Here is a 21,292-nt window from a genome sequence, read left to right on the forward strand (position 1 = left end):
ATGGCTTCCAGGCATCACACTGTCATGATTCTCCTGCCATATTTCTGACCATCCCATCTCAGTCTATTTGATGGACTTCTTTCATGCCAGTCCCTTAAATATGTATGATCTCCAAAGTTTGGCTTCCTTTCTGTCACTCTTCCACACACTCTCCTACTAGGCTCATCCATTCACATGACTTAAATTTGTGTACTACTGGTGCCCATATTGCCATTCCTGATCCATATCTTCTCTTTTCAAGTTTTTATTTAAATTCTAGATAGTTAACATACAGTGTAATGTTAATTTCTGGTGTAGGATTTATTGATTCATCACTTACAAACAACACCTGGTGCTAGTCAACAAGTGTCCTCTTTAATCCCCGTCACCCATTTAACCCATCCCCCCACCCACTTCCCCTCCAGCAACCCTCAATTTATTCTCCGTAGTTAAGAGTCTATTTTATGGTTTGCCTCTTTTCCTCCCCATGTTCATGTTACATTTCTTAAATTCCATATATAAGTGAAATCATATGATATTTGTCTTTTTCTGACTGACTTATTTCACTTAGCATAATACATTCAACTCTATACACATTGTTGCAAATGGCATTTTTTCATCTTCTTTACAGCTCAATATTATTCCATTCCATTGCCTTTCATCCATTTTTAGTTTATTTTTGTGTATGGTATAAGCAAGTTGTCCAGTTTCACTCTTTTGCATGTGGCTGTCTAGTTTTCCACCACCACTTGTTGAAGAAACTTTTTTCCATTGGATATTCTTTTATTCTTTCCTGCTTTTGTGAAGATTAGTTCATATATATATATATATCTTCTTTGTCCATTCATCGGTCAATGGACATATGGGCTCTTTCTTTAATTTGGCTATTGTTGATAATGCTGCTATAAACACCAGGGTGCATGTACCTCTTTGAATCTGTATTTTTGTATCATTTGGGTAAATAACTGGTAGTGCAGTTGCTGGGCTGTAAGGTACTTCTACTTTTAACTTTTTGAGGAACCTCCATACTGTTTTCCAGAGTGGCTGCACCAGTTTGCATTCCCATCAACAGTGCAAGAGGATTCCTTTTTCTCCACATCTTTTCCAACATCTCTTGTTTCCTCTGTTACTGATTTGAGCTATTCTGACAGGTGTGAGATGATAACTGATAGTGGTTTTGATTTGTATTTCTCTGATGATGAGTAATACTGAATATCTTTCCATGTGTCTGTGTTAGCCATCTGGAGGTCTTCTTTGGAAAAAGGTCTATTCATGTCTTCTGACCATTTTTTAACTGGATTAGTTGTTTTTTTGGGTGTTGAATTGTGTAAGTTCTTTATATTTTGGATACCAACCCTTTATTACATATGTCATTTACAAATATCTTCTCCCATTCTGTAGATTGCCTTTTACTTTTGTTGATTGTGCCCTTCACTGTGCAGAAGCTTTTTATCTTTTTTTAAAAAGATTTTATTTATTTATTTGACAGAGATCACAAGTAGGCAGAGAGGCAGGCAGAGAGAGAGGGGGAAGCAGGCTCCCCGCTTCTCATAGAGCCTGATGCAGGGCTCGATCCCAGGACCCCAGGACCATGACCTGAGCTGAAGGCAGAGGCCTTAACCCACTGAGCCACCCAGGCACCTCCAGAAGCTTTTTATCTTGATGAAGTCCCAATAGTTTATTTTTGCTTTCGTTTCACTTGCCTCAGAAGATATATCTAGTAAGAAGTTGCTACAGCCGCTGTCAAAGATGTTGGCTGCCTTTGTTCTTCTCTAGGAATTTTATGGCTTCCTGTTTCGTGTTTAGACTTTCATCCACTTTTAGTTTATTTTTGTGTATGGCATAAGAAAGTGGTCCAGTTTCACTCTTTTGCATGTGGCTGCCCAGTTTCTCCCACACCATTTGTTGAAGAGATTGTCTTTTTTCCATTGGACATTCTTTCCTGCTTTGTCGAAGATTAGTTGACCATAGAATTGAGGCTCTCTATTCTGTTCTATTGATCTATGTAATTGTTTTTGTGCCAATACCATACTGTCTTGATCACTACAGCTTTGTAATGTAACCTGAAGCCCAGAACTGTGATGCCCTCAGATTTCATTCTCTTTTTCAAGATTGCTCTGTCTATTCAGAGGTCAACAAAACCAGGAGCTGGTTCTTAGAAAAAATTAATAAAATTTATAAACTCTTAGCCAGGCTTATCAAAAGGAAAGGAGCTAGATAAATAAAATCACAAATGAGAGAAGAGAAACAGTAACTAAAACCGCAAAAATACAAACAATTATGAGAGAGTATTATGAAAAAATATATGCCAACAAACTGGACAACGTGGAAGAAATGGATAAATTCCTAGAAATATATTAACTGGAAAAACTGAAACAGGAAGAAATAGAAAACTTGAAAGACCAATCAATAACCAACAAAGAAACTGAATCCATAATAATGTTAAGTGAAATAAGTCAAACAGAGAAAGTCAATTATCACATGGTTTCACTTATTTGTGGAATATAGGGAATAGCATGGAGGATGTTAGGAGAAGGAAGGGGAAAATGAAGGGGAAGAAATCGGAGTGAGAGATGAACCATGAGAGACTATGGACTCTGGGAAACAAATGGAGGGTTTTAGAGGGCAGGGGGTGGGGGGATGGGTGACCTGGTGGTGGGTATTAAGGAGGGCACATATTGTATGGAGCACTGGGTGTTATACACAAACAATGAATCATGGAACACTACAACAAAAACTAATGATGTACTATATGGTGACTAACATAACACAATAGTTACAAAAAAAAGAAATTGCATCCATAATAAAAAATTTCCCAACAAAGAAAAGTCCAGGGCCAGATGGCTTCCCAGGGGGATTCTACCAGATAGTTAAAGAGTTAGTACCTATTCTTAAAGAAATGAAATAATAGAAATGAAAGAAAAACTTTCAAACTCATTCTAGGAGGCCAGCATTACCTTGATTCTGAAACTAAACAAAGATTCCAATAATAGAAGAGAACTACAGTCCAATATCCCTGATGAACATGGATGCAAAAATTCTCAACAAAATACTAGCAAATTGAATACAACTGTATGTCAAAAGAATCATTCATCACGTTCAAGTGAGGTTTATTTCTGGGTTGCAAGGGTGGTTCAATATTCACAAATCAATCAACATGACATACCACATTAGCAAAATAAAGGATAAGAACCATATGATCCCCTTAATAGATGCAGAGAAAGCATTTGACAAAGTACAACATCCATTTAAAAAAATTTTTTTTAATTTATTTTCAGTGTAACAGTATTCATTTTTTTTGCACCACACCCAGTGCTCCATGCAATACGTGCCCTCTCCAATACCCACCACCTGGTTCCCCCAACCTCCCACCCCCCCGCCTCTTCAAAACCCTCAGATTGTTTTTCAGAGTCCATAGTCTCTCATGGTTCACCTCCCATTCCAATTTCCCTCAACTCCCTTCTCTTCTCCATCTCCCCTTGTCCTCCATGCTATTTGTTATGCTCCACAAATAAGTGAAACCATATGATAATTGACTCTCTCTGCTTCACTTATTTCACTCAGCATAATCTCTTCCAGTCCCATCCATGTTGATACAAAAGTTGGGTATTCATCCTTTCTGATGGAGGCATAATACTCCATAGTGTATATGGACCACATCTTCCTTATCCATTCATCCGCTGAAGGGCATCTTGGTTCTTCCCACAGATTAGCAACCGTGGCCATTGCTGCTATAAACATTGGGGTACAGATGGCTCTTCTTTTCACTACATCTGTATCTTTGGGGTAAATACTCAGTAGTGTAATTGTAGGGTCATAGGGAAGCTCTATTTTTAATTTCTTGAGGAATCTCCACACTGTTTTCCAAAGTGGCTGCACCAACTTGCATTCCCACCAACAGTGTAAGAGGGTTCCCCTTTCTCCACATCCCCTCCAACACATGTTGTTTCCTGTCTTGCTAATTTTGGCCATTCTAACTGGTGTAAGGTGGTATCTCAATATGGTTTTAATTTGAATCTCCCTGATGGCTAGTGATGATGAACATTTTTTCATGTGTCTGATAGCCATTTGCAACATCCATTTTTTATTAAAAACCCACAACAAAGTAGAGATAGAAGAAACATATGTGAACATCATAAAGGCCATATATGAAAACCCCACAGCTAACAGCATCGTCAATGGGAAAAACTAAGAGCTTTTCCTCTACTGTCAGGAACAAGATAGGGATGTCCATTCTGACCACTGTTATTTAACATAATACTAGAAGTCCTAGTCACAGCAATCAGACAACAAAAAGAAATAAAAGTCATTTGAATTGGCAAGGAAGAATTCAAACTTCCACTCTTTGCAGACAACATGATGCTCTATGTAGAAAACCAAAAAACTCCTCCAAGAAACTGCCAAAACTGATGCACAAATTAGTAAAGCTGCAGGATACACAATTAATGTGCAGAAATCTGTTGCATTTCTATACATCAATCATGAAACAGCAGAAAGAGAAATTAAGGAATTGATCCCATTTACAATTGCACCCAAAACCATAGGATACCTAGGAATAAACCTAAAGATCTGTACTCTGAAAACTATAGAACACTCATGAAAGAAACTGAAGATGACACAAAGAAATGGAAAAACATTCCATGCCCATGGATTGGAAGAACAAATACTGTTAAAATGTTTATATTACCTCAAAGCAATCTATGCATTTAATGCAATACCTACTAAAATACCACCAACATTTTTCACAGAGGTGGTACAAAAAATCCTAAAATTAGTATCAAACTGATCTATATCTTCTTATAAAGTCAAAATCCATGTATAATTTTGCCTGGATTACCATTTAGGTACTACATGGGGACTTCAAACCCAACATTCTCAAACCTAATTTTTTAATGTTCCTTCCATATTTCAGTATATGGCATGATTAATAGCTCACATCTAATAAGTCACTTAATCTTTATTCTATAGTCTGCATATCATCCACTTTTCTTCAACCACACTGCCCCTACCTTGACTCAGGCCACAATTTTCTCTCATCTGATTTAGTGACAGGTTGTGTTGTAGTTTATATGTTTACATGTCCATTTATTCTATCAGACTGTGAGTAATGAGAGGCTAAGATCACTCATTTACTCATTCAACCAGTATGTATTCATCTCTATATCTTTCACATCTAGTGTATTCCTTGACATTAAGTAGGTGCTCAGTATATGTTTGTTTTACTGAATTACATTGAAACTTACTATGTTACAGATGAGAAAAAATGGGCCTATAGATGAAAAATGACCTGCCAAAACTGCAAAGGCTAAGAAGCTAAAATTTACATTTCCTTACTCTTAGTCAAGTTTTCTTTCCACAGATCAACTTTGTACCTACCTCCTACCCCTCTATGCTCTCCCACATTATTTTTTTTGTCTCTAATTTTTCTATACCATTCTCTCATTATTGGTCATATTGCTCCTATATTTGTTTTCCAGCTTCAATGGGGAAAAATAATTATCACCATCCCTATAGGCTTTTTGGTTAAGAATCTGTATTTCCTTGGCATTGTTTACTTCTGGCATCATCACTGCTGAATCAGGATGACCATAGGTCAGCTTTTCGTCTGGCATTTATAAAGAGTTCCTCTTGATTTCAGTAGGGTATGGATAAAACTGGCCTTATGTAGGAACTTACAAGCTCTCAAATGGATTTAGCTGCAGTCTGGGAAAAACAGAATGAGGAAAGAGTTTCAGAATTTGTGTAGAATACGTGTTTTATGTAGACAAACTAAGAGAGTATGGGTTATAATTATAAGTGAGAGAAATTGATGTTTTATTGGATTTATGGGTGAAGATTCTGATAATGATTATTTTAGACACTGTATTGAACCATCATACAAAATTGTTTCTTTATGTATAATCTATTTCTACTTGCTACAATTTAGTAAAACCTAAGTAAGAAACCTAAATAAGCTCAGTACATTCTAGGAATATGAAGAAAATATGTGGGCCATGCCTTCTAGAGAAAATTTCTGCTCCTAATTTGTTCAGACTATGAGTATAGGGGACCCTCTTAGAATGGTTTATAAAACATATTGTTTTCACATCTTTGTATCTTCATTAGTTCTGTTATATCTGCTTGTAATTGTTTTCATTTGTCCTTTTATTTATCAAATATTTTCTGTGCATCTACTCTGTGCCAGGCATTATGATAAATTTGGGAGATTCAGTGATGTTTCTTTTTGCACTTCATTCTGTCATCCCCTCTCTTACCTCTTGCTTTTTGCACATGGTATTCCCTCTGGCTCTAATGTCCTTCCCATCCTTCAATTTTATATTTAAATATCACTTTTTCCAGGAAGCATTCAATAACACCCTCAACATTGGATTAGGTGTATTTCCTCTCTGCTCCCTTACATAACACTTACCCTTTATTATACTTGTCTGTTTGCTACCTTTCCTACTAAATTATGAACCCCTTGAGACCAGGGATTCATTGACTAATTATATATTAATTAATAGCATATATAACCTAGTATCTATATTAATAATTAATAAGAATTAACTTATTCTATATATTAATTTATTACTATATTATTATACTGTGAGGCTATATATAGTAAGGCACCAATGTAAATAACTGAGATTATTCAAACTTCTCATGTCTTAGGATGATACCCATAAAAAATGATAATTAGGTTAATTTGATCATTCATTCAACAGTGCCTTCTATGGGTCACTCACTTGTTCTGATTATTCAACAACTAAATTTCTTACTCTTGTGGAGTTGACACTCAAGTGGGTAAGGAAAGATGTTTGTTCTGTGCCAGATACTGTTCTAAGCATTTCACATGTTTTAACCCATTGTAATTCTCACAACAACCCTATGAAGTATATTTGTAAGTTGTACTGATTTTACAAATAAGAAAACAAGGCCCAAAGAGATTAAGTAACTTGGCCAAGGATATATAGCTGGCAAGTGGCTGATCTGGAATTCAACTCAGGTTGACTCATTTCAGAGCTTACACTCTTAATCACTACACCAGAGAACCCTCTCATCTATAAATCTCTTCAAGGATTTTTGCTCTAACTTTTCCAAATTACTTGATATCCCTGAATATTCCAGGTCATTATGTACTGTTTAGCTATCTGTCCTTTTCTTTATCACCCTTAATTATAATTATCTGTCTCCCACTCTAGACAGTGATCTCTTTGAAGGTAGATATAACACAACATATTTGTCTCCACTGCTGTATCCCCAGGGCCTGGCACACTTGGTCACTCAATTATTGCCTATTAATTGAATAAATAACTGACTCTTGGTAATCAACATAAATATTTTTATTTGTGCTTTAAGCTGTTGTGTTTCTGAAAGATTATTTGCAGTTTCATGATTTTTGAAAAGATATTGGGATAGTACAATTACATAGAGAAATTGGTGTTGAGACATTACAAAATTCACTATGTCATATCTGACAACCTGATTTACAAACTGGTTAGAATCAGTATATTTCCGGAAACATGCTTTCTTAGCTCTTTAGTTAATGGTGTGCTTTTCAGGAAACACATTTAGACATATTCATTGGATTGTCTAAAATCATACAACTAGTTAGTGAGAGTGTTGGCCTAGAAGCAAACACAGGTCCTCCTGTCTCCCAGTCCAATGGCTTTTTTCTCTTTATAGATACCTTGTTGACATTAACTCAAATCCAGCTGAATTTGGACATACTGTCTTAGCACAGATCAACACATCTACATCTAAAAGCCAGTAATTTCAAAAAATAAGTAACCTTGAAGAATACCAAATAAATCACTCTGCCCTCCAAATATCTTCCTTACTACTATGTTTTAGAAATCTCTAAGTTATAGTTTTATGATTAATTAAATACACTCTTCCATACTTACAACAACTGGTTGTCCAAATCATTTTTTTAAAGATTTTATTTATTTATTTGACAGATAGAGATCACAAGCAGGCAGAGAGGCAGGCAGAGAGAGAGGGGGAAGCAGGATCCCGGCTGAGCAGAGAGCCCGATGTGGGGCTCGATCCCAGGACCCGGGGATCATGACCTGAGCCGAAGGCAGAGGCTTTAACCCACTGAGCCACCCAGGCGCCTCCAAATCATTTCTGATATGACAGCTAAGTCACAAAGATTTTGAGAAATAAAAGATTTCTTTAGAACAGAAGGGAGCCTTAGAGTCAGGGAAGTATTCACAGAGGAATTAGGACCCTGATATAGAAAATGAATGAATATATACAATCATGTGAAGGATACATATGGAAAGCTGGTATTTTAGAAGAGTGAAACATTCAACTTTTCTTATGTTAAAAGATATGTTGAGAAGTGATTGAATGTATAGAGTCAGAGAATAACTTGATTGACAAGCAAAGCAATTTAAACTTAATGCTGTAGGAATTAGAAATAAGTTTTTGAACAAAGGAATAAAGTATGAAAATAAGTCACATTTAAGAAAGATATATTTGGCATATATCTGCTTAAATTTAAAACGAGCTTAAAGTAATAAAAGGATTTCAATCATTGGAATCATCTCCTGCCTTTCCTGTGGGCTTCATTAGGGTGAGAACAATTTCTTAATTTTCATATTTACTCTTCATTGAGCACTTACTATATGCCAGACACATGATAAACCTTTCAAATGCAAGACCTCATTCAGTTGGTAGGAAATAGCACAATCCTGTGATGTGGGGACTATTGTTACTTCCATTTTATAGATGAATGGAGGAAACAGGTTCAGAGAGGTAAAGTGACATGCCTAAAGTCAGATAGCTCATAAATTTAGGAGCAAAAATTTGAACCCTGATCTGTTTGACCCAAATCTAGCTAGTACAGTAGTTGGCACATAGCTGATGTGCAATAAATACCCGTTGGAAAAAATGGGTGAATGAATTTATCAGTAAATCTATCCTCTTCTGCTGATGAAACTACAGATTAATGTTTTTCATGATCTTGATAACCTCAAGTCAATATTAAGAGTAAAGAAAATGTTTAAGCCATGAAAGAGGAAAATTTACATAGGCAAATCTCTTGGCTCTAGAAATTCTGATTAGGAAGAGATCTGGATTTGCTTAGAAATTATATGCACACACACGCACACATATGTGTGCGTGTGTGTGTGTCTGTGTGTGTGTGTATACACTATACATACCTACATATCAACAAAAGAGTTTGGATAACCTTTGACACACACATACACATATGAGTATGTAGACCCACACAAGCATGTATATTTTTAATCCCATGCTTTCTTCTGTTTTCTTAATCCTCCTGAGAGGGTGTAAATAACAGAATGTCAGAGCTAGAAGGGACCTTAGCAATTACCAGCAATTATCAGATCTTTTCATGTAAATGTAGAAATTGAGACACTAGAGGGAAAGTAAATTGCAAAGGTCATACAAGGAGTTAGAGTAAGATTAAGGATCTCAGGTTCATGACTCACACAGGTTTGTTTTACTCTGAACTGTCACCATTTACCATCTCAATTTTATAGATGGGGTAAGCAAGGCATCCTAAGAATGTTGATGATCAAGCTCCTGCTACTTGTCCATTGAAGCAGGACTTGAAATCAGATCTCTTTTATTTTAAATGTGAGGCTTGTTTTCAACCAAGTGCTTGTCTCGATGCCCAAAACAAAGACCGGTTCCTACTGAATTAAATAGTGGACTGAGGATAATTTACAGAAAACTTTGTCCTTCACTTTAAGAGAAATTGTCCAAAGCTGCTTTATTTTCAGAAGACTGGCAGCCCTAAGGGGGCTGCATAAAGGCAGGGATTTTGTCTTCCTTACTGAATCCACAATATCCAGCGCAAAAGAAGGCACAACATTTTTGTTGTTGTTGACTATATGGCATACTAAAGGCAGGAAGGGAAAGTAAGGTGGGTAATGGTTTCCCAGCGGATGATGGATGGATAATCATTATTAGGGTTAGTGGGAATGAATGTGGGTAAGAGGTGGGAGAAACCCTTAAACAAAGGAGAAGCTCTGTCTGATAGAAGCTGCAAGCACTCGGCAGAGATATTTAAATGAGGCCTCCTTAAAATCGTTACTTTCCACCCCACCCCCTATTCCCCTTTAAATTTTGTTTCAGTCATTACCCAGGGACCGGATACAGAGATTCCTATGGGGAGTTCTAATGGGTCGATTCAATTTCAGCTGGATGACGCCACTTAGCTAAGCATTAAGAGCTACGGCTCCGGGAAAGCCAACGACACAGAGAGAGGGAGAGAAAGAAATTATAACAAGGAGCAATAAATCCCTTTCCTCCCATCCTCCCCTATAATCCATTCACAAGACCTTCAGAAATCACCTACATTCACAAAACAGCCGGCTAGCTGAGCTGAACACACTGCAGTCTCACTCCCCTACCCCCGTCTCTGCAGATTATATACCAGCACACCCTGAGCTGTATAAATAATCACACACTAGCGGTATCTATTGCTCTGTTGAGATACCCTGTGTCTACAACTGCAGTTTCTGCTGCTTCGGTTCATCCGTCAGATTGGAGGAGACAGAGGCGGAGGCGGAGGCGGAGGCAAAAGAGAAAGAGGGGGAGGAGGTAAAGAAGGAAGAAGGGGGGGAGGGAATGGGAAGGGAAGAGGAGGGGAAGGAAAACGCTGAAGGAGGAGGGGGAAAAGAAAGAGGAGGAGGAGGAGAAGGGGAGGAGAAAGAGGCGGAGGAGGAGGGGGAGGAGAAATAGAAGAAGGAGGAGGAGAAAGAAGAGGAGGAGGAGGAGAAAGAGGAGGAGGAGGAGGAGAAAGAGGAGGAGGAGATGAACAACTTACCCCGCTGAGCTTTCTTTGGGGAATACGTGCATCAAGATTGAGATCTCCATGTAAAATCTATACAAAGTATCTGCCACTACAGGTCTGACTCTCCTCCCCACCCCCCACCCCACCCCCCCCTTTTTTTTTTCCTTCTTCCCCTCTTCTTTTTCTTCTTCTTTTTCTCTTTTTTTTTTTTTTTTTTTTTTTTTTCTTTTTTTTTTTTTTCTTTCCGTTTTCTCTGCTGTGTCAGAAAGACCGACACAGAACTATCTGTTTCTGGCTCCACTGCCAGTGAAGGAGTTTTCATTCAGACTTTCCGAAGAGAGGTGGAGAAACCTGAAGACTCAGGAGAAGAAGAGGTCTTTTGAGCCAAATGGGGCATTAGTTCTTCTGCTTTCCTCAGCATGGATAAACCCTTTCCTCAAGGTAAGCCATAGAGATTAGCTCTTAAAGACCCTAGAATTCTTTCTGTGCAATGCATATATTGCCATTCATTCCAGCCATCCTGTGTGTGTGTGTGTGTGTGTGTGTGTGCGCGCGCGCGCGCGCGTTCGTGTGTGTGCGCGCGCGCGTGCGCGTGTGTGCACGCGTACAAGAGCAAACGCATGGGTAAAATAAAATGAAAACCATTTAAATGACATTTTAATGAATCAGCTTTTGCAAAAAATTTTCCGTATTAGAAATTTATAAATCAAAATGGAACTTCAAAATAACCCTTTTGTAGCCAAATGTCAATTTAATTTTTAGCCTGTTGACCTTTAAATGCATTTTGGTTCGTGCCTAAGCCCCTTATAGCGCAGCCTAACCACCCAAGCTGAGGACGTAGGGAGAGCCCGTGCTGAGGCCAGTCTGGCTGCCCAGCGGGCATCCTGTCAGCGTGGGGCTAGTCTGCTATTGGCTCACAAGTCTGGGCTGTGCATCGTTCAGATTTCATCACATCACCTTGCCCTGGGTAGAAATGGCGCAAGCTGACACGGCATAACCCCCTGCTTACATTGAGTCAGAGCAATGATTTAGAAATCTCTGGATCCATGCCTGGGTGTGTGTGCACATGTCTCCGTGTGGCATACGGAAATTTTGTTGAAAGTGAGAACCTGTGACCATGTCCAGTTAACCAATAGGCATTTGATAGGACCTAGTACAGTGCTTTACACTCCTTCCATTCCTCTAGCCAAGTATAATTAGCATTCACCTCTGCCTGCGGCAAACCAAGTTGGATGAACAGAAAACAGACCTCCAACTCTTAAACAGAAAATCTATTTTGAAATGCAAACTATTGTTGCTTTTTTGGGTACATTAAAACCTCATTGTAACATAATGTGCTATGACATGAATTTGGATATACCAGGTGTTAAATCATGCTCCCAAGTCAGCTGCATATATACATAACCAATAAGGTACTGACTAGCATTTTATCCATAAGGGAGTATTAGTCTTGTTCCCTGTACCTCTAAATAAACATTTACTAAGACTTTATTCTATGCATTTTGGTTTCTTTGTGTTCTGTTTTTAGGTCTCTCTAGCTGTGAAACAATCTAGATAGTGATCTGAGTGACTTGGATTTAGAAGGTTTTTACTCAGGGTAGAGGAGTTGGGTAGTGAGGAATGAAAAAACTTGAAGGAAGGAGACTAATTCTTCATGAAAGACTTTTTGAGACAGAGAAGTACAACCAACAAACCCAGTATAAAAAATGTAGAGCATCAAAACAAGAAGGGGCCTTAAAAGCCACCTTTTCATGCCTCTCATTTTGCAGATAAACGGAGGCTTGGGATAGAAGTCGTTTGCCCACAGTCACACAACAAAGCAGTTAAGACTGGAACTTAAATTTCACGTATCTTGTAAAAGGTTATGGGGTTTAAAGAAAATCCCTACTTCTTAAGTGAACAACTAGCATTTTCTTCAGGATTAGAAGTATGTGAATTCATTCAATATTACAATTTTCCCTGTATTGCTCATCACTAAAACACCTACATCTTTAAAAATGCAAGGACTTTAAACTGCTAGACTCTCTAGTTTGAGTCTTAATGAAACTATTAAAGTAATGAATAGAGCTAGGGTAGCAAAGTGACAAGTTAAGAGTTAAATGTGGTGAGAACCTGGCAGCTCCAGCAAGATGTATGTGGTAGGAGGGAGGCCCAGTCAGTGGCTGAGAGGTTAGTAATGTAAACTATATACAACTTGGTATTTGTAAGGGGGAAGTGCTTTGATAGAGATGCAAATGCTTTTGCACAGAGAGGGATTTTTGGAGAGCAGACTTTGGAACAGTAGAACTAAGAAAACATATAAAGCCATAGCAGAAATTCCCCCTATGTTTGCTTTCAGTTATTCTGAGAAGGAGTGTATGTAACAGCAGAGCACAGAAAAAAGTAACACACCCCAGAGCTGTTACACAGTAAGGTACAAAACAGCATTGAACCCATGGGAGTGGGATAAAACAGGAGCCAAGCTCTCCTTCTCTGCCCTCCTCTTCTTTGAAATTGAGGTTGAGTCATATTGTATCAGAAAGGATTTACCAGAAAAATCAGAACTGTCTAAGGCTGTTAGCATAGTAGAACTTTAGATTAGGGAAGTTTTCAACTTTGGTTTCAACATGGCAGATTTTGGGTTCCAGGGAGTAAATACATTTTCCTTTCATTAACAAACAGAATTTCTTGAATAGGTTTAGCTCTCTAGTCCCTAAGTTGGCGTAAGAAAAGAAATTTCTGTTTAGATTGAACAGAAAATTTCAGGGCTACAGGAAAACTGTTGAGAAAGCTCTGAGCACCTGGCCAGAGGGACTGAGATGGGAGTGGGTTTACAATGCATCATTCATTACTGCAGAGGCACTACGTGACAGAAATCACTAGATCCCACCAATGTGCAGCCAAGACTTGTAATCACCTTGGCTCCTATTTAATAATATGTGATATGCTTATTCTCTCTCTCATTTAATAGAATATGGAACTGACCAACAGCACAGTTTCTTGACTGGTTTTGCTCACAATGAATTGCCCTTTAGCAGGAGGATTTCTGAATCATAAACATGCATGCAGTCGTAGTTTTTCATCTAATCTATGTGCTGTAACAGTCTCTCTTGCCTCTTTGCTTCTCAGTCCCCCCTCCCCTTACCTTCCCCTATGGTATCTATTTGGGTTCTTCCTGTTAGCTGGATCAAATCAGCAAACATTTTATTGTCATTCAGTCCTGTTTTATTCTTCTAATTTTGCCCAGGTCCTCCTTCTGCCTATATTGCAGATTTTCCACAGTCCATTCTGATAAAAGATTTGGTAGGGCAGGAGTTCATTCTGGTAAGCCTCTTGTAAACAAGGCGATAGTACCTCATCATCCCAGACCAATGCCCAAAGTTTCTTTTAATTATCCAACCAGCAATGCAACTTTTCAGTCTTACAGCAATCTAATCAATATCCAGATACACCTTCTCAACTTAAGTACCATATACCCTTTTGCTGCCAAGACAGGATCCTCTTTGAACATGGTTCTGAGTCATTTCTATTATGACCTAGATTCCTCCAAGCTTAGCTTTTCAACCTTCTGGGCATGTCCCTGAGATACCTAGTGATATCTTTGGAATCCCAGAGGATTATCTTTTGTAACTTTGAGACCTTGTATGCCTTCCTTTGAGTTATTGATTCTTAGAATTTCCAATATGTTTTGAGTCTAATTTCCTTTGGGAAATCAATGAGTCTAAAATGCTTCCAGTGTGTCTGTTACTGTTCTTATAAAGGACACAAAGGACCCCATGCATTCTTTATCTAATCAATGTGCAATAAATCTACTATTTCTTATAAATTTGCCAAAAGACTCTTCCTGATGCAAAGTTTCCACATGCCATACTCTGCAAGTGAGCTGAACAATGTGTCTTTGTTTATTTTTTTTAAGATTTTACTTCTTTATTTGTCAGAGAGATTGAGCATAAACAGGGGGAGTGGCAGGCAGAGGAGAAGCAGGCTCCCCACTGAGCAAGGAGCCCCCATGGGGGGCTCTTGCGGGGCTCTCTGGGATCCTGACCTGAGCCAAAGGCAGACCCTTAACTAACTGAGCCACCCAGATGTCCCATGTCTTTGTTTATTTAGGTGTTCCAATGAAAACTACTTTTTCCTTTCCAATGCTGAGATTATGAATCTCAACTAAGTTCAGTAAAGGTAGATATAGAAGGTTTCAGGGGGCTGTGAGTCCAAGTAAATTAAAGAGACGTGGGGTGCCTGAGTGGCTTAGTTTTTAAGCGGCTGCCTTCAGCTCAGATCATGATCCCAGGGTCCTGGGATTGAACCCCACATATCAGGCTTCCTGCTCAGTGGGAAGCCTGCTTTTCCCTCTGCCCCTCCACCTGCTTGTGTTCCCTCTCTTGCTCTCTCTCTCTCTGTCAAATAAATAAATAAAATATTGTTTTTTAAAAAGAGACATAAATTTTGCTTTTGAATGCTGAAATGAAAAAGGGCATGTTCCTTAATTTACCCTCAAGGATTGAAGATATAGAAGGTGTAGATGAAGAGAAATTTTTGTCAAATTGTGTAGTTATAGAACTAAAGACCATAATGGGGCAGAGTCCTTCAAAATCACCTAGTTTACCCCTATAATTTTATAGATAGTAAAATTGAGGCCCAAACAAAGCAAGTGATTTGACAAAAGTTTCATAGATATTTGAGTGCTAGAATGTCCATAGTGTTTATTTGCATTCCCCTGTGCTGCATTAAATAACACCAAAACAACTAGCTAAAAAGTGAAATTATAGTCAGACTGGTTCTTTTCTGTGATGTGCCAGAAAAGTTATTTTTAACCAAATTAAATCTTCTTTTCAAAAACGAACAGATGTAAATTCAACTAAACAGGTTTACACGGGGATATAGCCTCAAAAGGCAATGAGGCCAGTCATATTATTAGCCACTGAGTCCTTTGTGAGCTGCACCCTTCTCTTTCCTGTTATTGAGCTCTGGGCACATTTCGGTGTCATGTTTGCTTGCTTATGGAAACCTAATCAAGCACTATCCTTTTTCACTTGTTCATTTCTATTACTCATTCAAGCTTTGCATTCCATACAGTAGTGTGAGTAATCGATCTATTTTGAGGAGGCCTGAAATATGATGGATTTCAAATATATGCTTTATTCATGCTAGTGTTTCCTAGGTCCTAATGCCTCCAGGATGACTCTTGGATTTGTGCTTAGGTTTTCTTGTGTATACCTTTTTGGCCGGTCAGTCTTCCAGGTGTGGTACAGTGATCTACTGTTTGTACCATATTTTCCTCATAGTCACCATTATCAGTTTTAAGCTCCATTAAATCCTTCAGGGAATGACCGCCCAACTCTTCCTGATTGTGATACCGTGGAGACACAAGTAGGTGCTTTCTAGATATTCAACTTGTTTTAAATAGGCACTGTTAGGGGCGCCTGAGTGGCTCAGTGGGTTAAAGCCTCTGCCTTCAGCTCAGGTCATGATCCCAGGGTCCTGGGATGGGGCCCCGCATAGCATCTCGCATCAGGCTCTCTGCTCTGCAGGGAGCCTGCTTCCCCCTCTCTTTCTGCTTTCCTCTGTGCCTGCTTGTGATCGCTGTCAAATAAATAAAATCTTTAAAATAAATAAATAAATAAATAAATAAATAGGTACTGTTACAGGTGACATTTCAAATAATTCAGGGATCATCTTACATTGTTCTCCCATCCCTAGTGTTTGATTCTGGAGCTGTACTACCGCTTAGAAAGAGTTATCTCCTCAAGGAGTTAAAGCAGACTAAAGGTGAGGAGAATTGCAGGGTGATTAGTCTTGGCTTCCATACACCGTGGGGTGGTTTTTTCCTGTTATTCTACAAATAGCCTGATTTTCACTCTCGGTTTCTCTGCCATATCACTGCCGTTACTGCATCCTGCCTGCTTGTAGTCTCCGAATCAAGCAATTTCTTTCTCATCTGTTTATTATGCTTATCAGAAATTTTACTGAAAGGAGAATATGTATACCTAGATCCCATCAATCAAAAACATATATATGTACATGTGTATACATGTCTCATACATATACACATGCAACTTCTCATGGAAGACTTTTGAGGATTTTTCTTTTTGTTTTACATTAGCATTACTACAGGATGTAGCCTTTGCATTTGAAATTAGCTTCCAGTTTTATTAGAATTCAGAGGCTCAGGGCCTAGATTTCTCCATTAGCACACATCTGCATGGTCTAGCTGCTCCTGTGACCCTGGTCGTGTGACGAAATACAAAAGGAATCAATGATGTGAGCTTTGCTCCCAGAGAGCTTTATAGTCTGGATGCATTGAGCAGATTTGCCTGTACAGAAGTCGGTGAGGTCAACTACAGAACAGAGGTGTAACCCTAACCCTAACCCTAAAGTGATTGAAGGTCGTGGTAGAGTTAGGGCCTGAGCTTTGGTAGTTCCCTGCAAAGTGGTCCTCCTGTGTGTTCTCATGTATTGTGTCTGTCTCCTCTCCCCTAGGATTTTCTGATGTGCCCTAAGGTCCATATAACTAGAAGGGCTATTTATCACCACAAGTGCCACCCTGACCCCAAACCACTCAGAAGTCAAGAATCAAAGGAAAATGGATGCCGCCATGACAGACGACTTCCAGCAGATCCTCCCGATTGAGCAGCTGCGCTCTACTCACGCTAGCAATGATTACGTGGAGCGGCCCCCGGCCCCCCGTAAGCAGGCCCTCTCCAGCCCCTCCCTTGCAGTGCACACTCACAAGTCCGACTGGTCCCTGGCCACCATGCCTCCTGCTCTTCCCCGCAGCCTCAGCCAGTGCCACCAACCGCAGCCCTTGCCTCAGCATCTGAGCCAATCCAGCATCGCCAGCTCCATGTCCCAGAGCACCACTGCCTCCGACCAAAGGCTCTTGGCCAGCATCACGCCCTCGCCTTCGGGCCAGTCCATCATCCGAACCCAGCCCGGAGCGGGGGCCCACCCAAAGGTCGACGGTGCTCTGAAGGGAGAAGCTGAGCACCCCACAGGGCACTCCGGGGAGCACCTCTTCATTTGCGAGGAGTGCGGGCGCTGCAAATGTGTCCTCTGCACAGCGGCTCGTCCTCTCCCCTCCTGCTGGCTGTGCAACCAGCGTTGCCTTTGCTCTGCCGAGAGCCTCCTCGACTACGGCACTTGTCTCTGCTGCGTTAAGGGCCTCTTCTACCACTGCTCCACCGACGACGAAGACAACTGCGCCGACGAGCCCTGCTCCTGCGGGCCCAGCTCGTGCTTTGTCCGCTGGGCAGCCATGAGCCTCATCTCCCTCTTCCTCCCTTGCCTGTGCTGCTACCTGCCTACCCGTGGATGCCTCCGTCTGTGCCAGCAGGGCTACGACAGCCTCCGGCGACCAGGCTGCCGCTGTAAGAGGCACACCAACACTGTGTGCAGAAAAATCTCTTCTGGTAGTGCACCATTCCCCAAGGCCCAGGAGAAGTCCGTATGACCTTCCTACAACACGGAGCCAGAGCTTTCTCCTTCTCGCACCCGTTAGGAAAGTGCAGGCCTCATCTCTGGAGAGGGGGAGAAGGAGTAAAGCAGCCAAAGTTAGGGCCTCACCAGTTTTGCTCCCGCAGTGTCAGGGAATGGCCGAGTACATCCTGGCGCAGGATGCCTTGTTCTTTCTCACAGTATCTATCCCACTTCTCTTCAACCTTCTTACACCTGGCCATTTTAGCCATGTGGCTGTCCTGGCAAATTCAGGTGATACACAGGCATGAGATTCGGACACGGAGGACTGACAGAGCCACCAACGTGGAGGGTTAGGGGCTCCCCAACATAATGCCTCTTGATGCAGGCTCTGAGCATCCCTCCACTGTCCACAGTGCCTTTGGAAACTTTCTTCTAAGATGGTTTTCCGGGCTGCATGTGGAACAGTGTTCGATATTCCAGGGAATCCGACCCCTTCTCCCTGTTTACTGCCCTTCCCTTCTTCCGTCTTCTCCCTCTTACCTCTTGTTCTTTGTTCCTTCCCCCTTCATTCCAGCCTGATTCTTAGTTTTCATTCCATTTCTTTCTCCCTCCCTTCCTTCTATTCCTTTCCTCTCTCTCTTTCAGACTGACCCATTCTCCGTCTTGTTTGATCTATCTTTGTCTCTCTCTACCTGTCCTTTCTCAACTACGTCCAAAAGTGCTGTTTTTCCATAGGTGTTTCCTTTGACGCCAAACTTTGCTATGCTATACTATTTACTAAATTTTATTAAGGGAAATGGATTACTGTAATGAACTGATCACTAGCAATAGTCTATATCCTGACATGTGTGTGTGTGCACTCATAACCACACTCACTTGTTTGTGAACACACGAGGCAAAAATTAATCTTACATTTCCTGGTTTAATGAGCTGGAGTTTTACTCCTTTTCCCAATAATCAACTTATAGTACTGACAGATTCCACTAGCATGCAGAGTAGGATAGTAAATCAGGATGCTCATAACTTTGTATGTCTGACCCAAGTGCCAAAGGCAGACGTGCTTTATAGCTAAATGAACAAAGCAAGGGATATTACAGAGGTCTGTTCTCTCTTAGAAGCTAACTGCCCTGAGACTGCATGGCTCAGGCCTTAATTATGGACATAAAAAGTCATAAAACTTTAGAGCTGGAAGGAATCTTAACTGTTAATCTAGTTCAATGCCCTTATTTTGCAGATGGGAAAACTGAGGCCTGGAGATAGGAAGGGATTTTTCCCAAGGCCACACACTGAGTTCATAGCAGGGTGAGACTGGAAAAAAAGTCTTCTGACTTCTAGTTCAATATTCTGTACTCTACATCACATTAGGTCATGGGACTTTTCTCTTAGGACTCTATTAACAGTGACAGAAAGCCATTGTCATTCAATTTTTCTGGAACCATGCCAAGTTAGTGTGGTGGTCTTTATGCAGTGCATGGTGGGTAGCTAATTAACTATCAGGTGTTGAGGCTGCCCCCAGTGGACATCACCTTTGACTCTGTCACCTGTAGAAGCTCCAGTGTGGAAAACAAAACAAAAACAAAAACAAGGAATCCCTAACCAAGCTATATCTTCGCCTACTTTTTGCTGCACATGTCGTGCTCGCTCCTGGCTTTGTCTGCGATGGCAATTGCCTGAGGACCTAAATTTCAGCAGCTGGAAAACTGAGATGAATGACATATAAAGCAGAGAACTGACTTCTCTTCTTTTAAAAATATACCAAGAGCCTGTGTTGTGAATCTACTTCAATGGGAAAAGGCTGCACTGGGGATGGCAGGCACCTAAAGACACAAGCATTAGATCCAGTTTCCCTCTGTAAGTGAATCCAAAATTCACTAAGGAATTCAGAGATTGAGGGCACTTGCTTGAAATCAAGGTGCTCCAACTTAGTTTAAGACTTCCAGACTCTAACTTTATAGATCATCTCTTTTAAAGTGTGCATGGATGTGTACTGCAGAGCGGCGAGTTGGGAGAAATGTATAGTCATACACGGGGGGAAGAAGGGAACATCCACATCCCTTTGTTGGCTATATGCTATAGAAATATGTGCCACTCACTTTGTGTTGGTTCTGAATCTTCCTGAAGTGTACTGACACAGCCCCATGCTTTCACTTTCGCCTCCTCTTCTAGAATTGCTTTGCTCTATTTTTGTATATATAAATATGTTATGATGATTATTAATAATGTTAATGATATTGCTGCAAATGGTGCCATATATAAGGTTTGGCTTCTTGGAACATTATAAACCCAAACCAATACCTGTAACCTCTTAAGTTGCTTTCAGATCCTTCCATTTTAAGTAACTTTTTAAAATCTTAACGAGTCTGCCTGATTGAACTTTGACTTATCTATTCCTAAAAGCTGTGCCCAGTTCTCTGGCTGGATCCAGCTGGATGGTGATGAGTAGCAACATACCCTTCTCCCCGCTTATGCCTGAAATTTGCTTAGAGCTGAGATATATAAGGGTTCTATGACACTAGTGCATTGTTCCTGGAGCTAAAGTTATTCTATGGATGTTTGCTTATTAGTTTCAGGGCCCAAAACAACAAAAGTCCCTCCTCCTTCATAGCTCCTTGATATCCCAATCCTGCAGTCCTTACTCAGGCAAATTGTGCACTGCCAGAGGGGCCCTGGGCTCTGCCATACACCCAGAAGAGCTCTTCTCAGTGTATTTCTAAATGGCCTTACACTTGGTAGAAGAAACTGAAGGGTTACTCAAATGCAATTGCAATGTGCAATCTGCTGCTGAGTCAGGGCTTTGCCTTGTGTCCAAGTTGGCCTGATACGGGCTGCATCTGGTTTACGTATAGATGGGTCCTTTTGGGGTATGTCTACAGAAGTGTGAGTGTGCATATGTACCCTTCTGTGAAATTTTATATATATATATGTATACACATATATGTATGTGTGTGTATATATATATATGTGTGTGTGTGTGTGTGTGTGTGTATATATTCACACATCTCTATATATTTTAATGTATTGCACATGTATATTTAAAATATATATAAAAGAAGTCTAAATCCTGAAGAAAGTGTCTGTTTTCATTATTTTTCTACCTTGTGTCATGTACTATATAAGCAGGAATATTTAGAGGATGTTTCCTGCTTAGCATTTTTTTGCAGTTAAGTC

General features: G+C 40.2%; 1 protein-coding gene across 1 annotated transcript; it reads left to right on the plus strand.

Moving 5' to 3' along the window:
• Window positions 1-10,004: 10,004 nt before the first annotated feature.
• SPRY3 (sprouty RTK signaling antagonist 3) lies at window positions 10,005-18,692 on the plus strand. Its single transcript, XM_032846358.1, has 3 exons — window positions 10,005-10,536; window positions 10,999-11,170; window positions 17,189-18,692. Exon 3 carries the CDS (start codon window positions 17,292-17,294, stop codon window positions 18,156-18,158), a length of 867 nt encoding a protein of 288 aa, XP_032702249.1. The 5' UTR covers window positions 10,005-10,536; window positions 10,999-11,170; window positions 17,189-17,291; the 3' UTR covers window positions 18,159-18,692.
• The last annotated feature ends 2,600 nt before the right edge of the window (window positions 18,693-21,292 follow it).

This window comes from Lontra canadensis, unplaced genomic scaffold, assembly GCF_010015895.1.
Source record: "Lontra canadensis isolate GAN:19392208 unplaced genomic scaffold, GSC_riverotter_1.0 scaffold174, whole genome shotgun sequence".
NCBI classification, from domain to species: Eukaryota; Metazoa; Chordata; class Mammalia; order Carnivora; family Mustelidae; genus Lontra; species Lontra canadensis.

Coding starts and splice junctions, on each gene's coding strand:
- SPRY3 (XM_032846358.1), top strand. CDS start 17,292: ATGGATGCCGCCATGACAGACGACTTCCAGCAGATCCTCCCGATTGAG.